We start from the raw sequence: 4,970 nt of genomic DNA, 5'->3' as shown, positions 1-4,970 counted from the left end.
TCGTTGTTGTCCTGTTGTCATTTCGTCTGTGCAGACTCTCTGAATCTGGCAAGGGCAAGAAAGAGCTGACGGGCTCGGGCTTCTCCCTTGTGCCCCCGGGAGACGTCCCGGCGGGATTCCATAGGGACTCTCCGTCCCACCAGAACCCTGTCTACCCCAGGGTTATTTGGGGCCCCAGCCCATCTGAGAAGCTATTTGCCTCATCTGGGAGCGGTGCCCGAGCCGCCGTCTCCAACCTCCGTTTTACTTTCGCTTTGGCGCAAGCGTCCCGCGCAGGCTGTTTTTGGTCTTTTGTGTCTAGTTTTCCTCTGTTGTCTTTCGTTTTATATTTTTGGTACCATGGGTCAGACTCTTGTCACCCCGCTAACCCTTACTTTACAGCATTTCAAAGAGGTCCGTGTCATTGCACACAATCTGTCAGTAGAAGTCCGCAAGGGCAAATGGGAGACTTTTTGTTCCGCCGAATGGCCTACGCTTAACACCGGGTGGCCACGAGATGGCACTTTTAACCTTTCTCTCATTCTACAGATCAAGTCCAAAATTATAGACCCTGGACCACACGGTCATCCGGACCAGGTCCCCTACATAATGACTTGGGAATCTCTCCTTCGTGACCCCCTCCTTCAGACCTTTCCTCATTCAGCCCCCTCCTATCCCCACCTCTCTTACCACGCCCGCCTTAGAACAGCCGTCGGCCCCTACACCAGCGGCTCCCGCTGGGGCTGGGCTCCATCCCGCTCCGCCCCCGCCATCGGCCCCTACTCCGGCGGCTCCCGCTGGGGCTGGGCTCCATCCCACTCTGCCCCCGCCCCTGGCCCCTACTCCGGCGGCCCCTTCTGGGGCAGGTCTCTATCCCGCCATTGTCCGCCCCCCCCTAAGGTCTTGCCGCCAGATGAGGGGCCCCTCCTGGATCTCCTGACTGAAGAACCACCCCCTTATCGGGCCCTAGTGGTTCCAGGCCCAGCCTCACCAGCCGGACCTCCGACTCCCTCGGCTCCTCCCCCGCCGGGGACACCTGAGGATATTGCGCCGCCGCCACCTGAGCGCTCCGGACCCGCGCCCTGCCCTGAAGATATTGCTCCCGCCGCAGCGCCCGAGGCCTCACCAATGGCCGGCCGACTCCGTAGCCGGCGCGAAGTTCCACCCCAGACCTCTCAGGCCTTCCCCCTTCGGGCTGGCACGGGTGGCCAGATGCAATATTGGCCGTTTTCCGCCTCAGATCTTTATAACTGGAAAAATAATAACCCTCCTTTTTCTAAGGACCCCTCCCGGCTAACCTCCCTTATTGAGTCCATTCTAGTTACCCATCAACCCACTTGGGACGATTGCCAACAGCTCCTACAGACGCTCCTCACCTCCGAAGAAAAGCAGCGCGTCCTTCTGGAAGCACGCAAGAGCGTCCCAGGAGCTAATGGGCGGCCTACCCAGCTGCCAAATGAAATTGACAGTGCTTTCCCCTTGGAACGACCGGACTGGGACTTCAACACTGAGGAAGGTAGGGCCCACCTATGTCTTTATCGCCAGCTGCTCATAGCGGGTCTCCAAAAAGCCGCCAGGCGGCCCACCAATTTGGCCCAGGTTAAGATGGTTACTCAGAAAGCAGATGAGACGCCGTCAGCTTTTCTTGAACGTCTGAAAGAGGCCTACAGGGTTTACACTCCATATGACCCTGAGGACCCCCTCCAGGCCACCACCCTGGCCATGTCCTTTGTCTGGCAATCTGCCCCAGATATCAGACGCAAACTAGAGAGATTGGAAAAACTCAAGAAAAGTACAGTTCAGGATCTTTTAAAGGAGGCAGAGAAAGTTTATAATAAGAGAGAGACGCCGGAAGAGAGAGAAGAAAGGCTTAGGAAAGAGTCTGAAGAAAGGGAAGAGAGATTGAGAAAAGAAGCGGAAGAAAGGGAAAATGCTAGAGATAAGAAGAGACATAGGGAAATGAGTAGACTTTTGGCCACCGTAGTTTCAGGGCGCCAGGATAGTCAGGGCCAGGGAGAACGGAGAAAAATCCCTGTGGATAAGGACCAATGTGCCTATTGTAAGGAGAGAGGCTACTGGGTACGGGACTGTCCCAGGCGTCCCAAAGGGCCCCGTAGAACCCCCCCCCTCCGCGGCTCTCCTCAACCTGGAAGACTGAAGAAGTCAGGGTCAGGAGCCTCCCCCTGAACCCCGGCTAACTCTAAATGTGGGGGGGCAACCCGTCACCTTCTTGGTGGATACGGGAGCTCAGCACTCCGTCCTCACCACCGCACCGGGGCCCCTGACAACAAAGACTGCCTGGGTGCAAGGAGCAACTGGCGGGAAGCCTTACCGCTGGACCACCGAGAAAAAAGTACATCTTGCCACCGGTAAGGTCTCACATTCTTTCCTTCACGTCCCGGACTGCCCATATCCCCTCCTGGGAAGAGACTTATTAACCAAACTCAAGGCCCAAATTCACTTTGAAGAAGGGCACACTCGTGTGACAGGACCACAAGGGCGGCCTATTCAGACTTTGGTATTGAATTTAGAGGATGAATACAGATTGTATGAGACTGACCCCCCTGGGAGCAATACCCCTAGCCCAGACTGGCACGCCCTGTATCCATCATCATGGGCCGAAACTGGGGGAATGGGCCTAGCTCACCAACAGCCCCCCATATTAGTACACCTTAAGGCTTCTGCCACCCCAGTCTCTATCCGGCAGTACCCTATGTCACAGGAAGCCTACCTGGGAATACGGCCTCATATTCGGAGACTCCTGGACCAAGGCATACTAACTCCTTGTCAGTCTCCCTGGAACACCCCCTTGCTTCCTGTTAAAAAGCCCGGGACGGGGGATTATCGGCCGGTCCAAGACTTAAGAGAAGTCAACAAACGGGTTAAAGACATACATCCTACTGTCCCCAGTCCTTACAACCTATTGACGGGGCTATCCCCAGACCATATCTGGTACACTGTGCTGGACTTAAAGGATACTTTCTTCTGCCTAAGACTGCATCCCTCCAGCCAGCCTCTCTTTGCATTCGAATGGAAGGACCCCGACTTGGGGATTTCGGGACAACTAACATGGACACGGCTGCCCCAGGGATTTAAAAATAGCCCCACCCTGTTCGATGAGGCCTTACACCGTGATTTGGCCAACTTCAGGGTGCAATACCCAGACCTCATATTGCTCCAATATGTAGATGATCTCCTCCTGGCAGCCCCCTCTAAGGAGAACTGCCAACGGGGAACCCACGCCCTCCTACAAGTCCTAGGACGGCTGGGGTATCGAGCCTCTTTCAAGAAGGCACAAATTTGCCAGGCTGAAGTAACCTACCTAGGTTACTCCATCAAGGATGGACAGAGGTGGCTCACCCCGGCTAGGAAACAAACTGTCCTCCAAATCCCGCCACCGCGGTCCCCCCGTCAGCTCAGAGAATTTTTAGGAACAGCGGGCTTTTGCCGCCTCTGGATCCCTGGGTTCGCGGAACTGGCAGCTCCCCTGTACCCCCTTACCAAGACAGGAACGATGTTTGCCTGGGGGCCCGCCCATCAACAGGCCTTCGAGGCTATTAAGACTGCCCTAATCTCAGCCCCCGCACTGGGGCTGCCCGATTTAACCAAGCCCTTTGAGCTGTTCATTGATGAGAAACAAGGCTACGTACGCCAAGGGAATTCTAATCCAAAGACTGGGGCCCTGGAAAAGGCCTATAGCCTACCTCTCTAAGAAACTGGACTCCGTGGCAGCAGGCTGGCCCCCTTGCCTACGGATGGTCGCTACAGCCGCCTTACTCCTTAAAGACTCTAATAAACTCACCATGGGACAGCCAATTACTATCTTAGCGCCCCATGCCATGGAATCCCTGGTCCGGCAGCCCCCAGACAGATGGCTCTCCAACGCCCGGGTAACCCATTACCAGGCCATGCTTTTAGACTTGGACAGAGTCACCTTTGGGCCAACAACCAATCTCAACCCTGCCACGCTGCTCCCTCTCCCAGACGGGCCCGAGGATCATGACTGTCAGCAAGTCCTGGCGGAAACCCACGGAACCCGCCCTGACCTCACTGACCAGCCCGTCCCTCGCCCAGACTTCGTTTGGTATACGGATGGGAGCAGCTTCCTGGATAACGGGACACGACGGGCCGGAGCGGCTATCACCACCACCGACCAGGTAATATGGGCCAGCCCTCTGCCCCAGGGACCTCCGCCCAGCATGCTGAACTGATCGCCCTGACCAAGGCCCTGGAACTGGCAAAAGGAAAGAGGCTAACAGTGTATACAGACAGCCGGTATGCCTTCGCCACGGCCCACGTACATGGAGAAATTTATCGGCGCCGAGGACTCCTCACCTCAGAAGGTAAAGAAATTAAAAATAAGACTGAAATCCTGGCCCTCCTGAAGGCCCTCTTTTTACCCCAACAGCTCAGCATCATTCATTGCCCGGGCCACCAGAAAGGGGACTCCCCTGAGGCTCGAGGTAATCGGCTGGCTGACGAGACAGCCCGCCAAGCCGCTACAAGACCCCTCGACACTCTCGAGGCGCTCCCCTTACAAGAGGACACCGGAGCGCCTGGGCAGCAGGATCGGAATTGGAAATTCACCAACGACGACATACAAAGACTTCACAAGTTGGGCGCTCTCCCTGGAGGCCCCAACCATTGGCGATACCAGGACAAGGTAGTCGTCCCCTCAAAAGAAACTAACTATTTGATTGACTACTTCCACAAGCTCACTCATTTAAGCGCCCAGAAAATGAAGACCCTCCTCGAAAGAGAAGAAACGGACTTTTACCTATTGGAAAAAAAGGAGGCCCTCCAGAGAGCCATTGACAATTGCTGGCCCTGCACGCTGGTCAATACCAACAAGTCCTTGAATTTGTCAGGAACTAGGGTCCGAGGGCACCGGCCAGGGACCCATTGAGAAATTGACTTCACGGAGATCAAACCAGGTATATATGGATACCGGTACCTGCTGGTCTTCGTAGATACTTTTTCAGGATGGACTG

At 55.6% G+C, this 4,970-nt stretch overlaps 1 protein-coding gene across 1 annotated transcript; it reads left to right on the top strand.

Moving 5' to 3' along the window:
- Nucleotides 1-588: 588 nt before the first annotated feature.
- LOC311578371 (uncharacterized protein) lies at nt 589-4,523 on the top strand (the record flags this gene model as incomplete). The annotated part of the gene is made up of 2 exons (XM_084748206.1): nt 589-1,495; nt 3,964-4,523. 2 exons carry the CDS (start codon nt 589-591, stop codon nt 4,188-4,190), a joined length of 1,134 nt encoding a protein of 377 aa, XP_084604332.1. The 3' UTR covers nt 4,191-4,523.
- Between the last annotated feature and the right edge of the window lie 447 nt (nt 4,524-4,970).

Source organism: Acomys minous (assembly GCF_964271855.1).
Source record: "Acomys minous genome assembly, chromosome: 12".
NCBI lineage: Eukaryota > Metazoa > Chordata > Mammalia > Rodentia > Muridae > Acomys > Acomys minous.
This window is presented reverse-complemented; position numbering and strand designations above follow the sequence as displayed.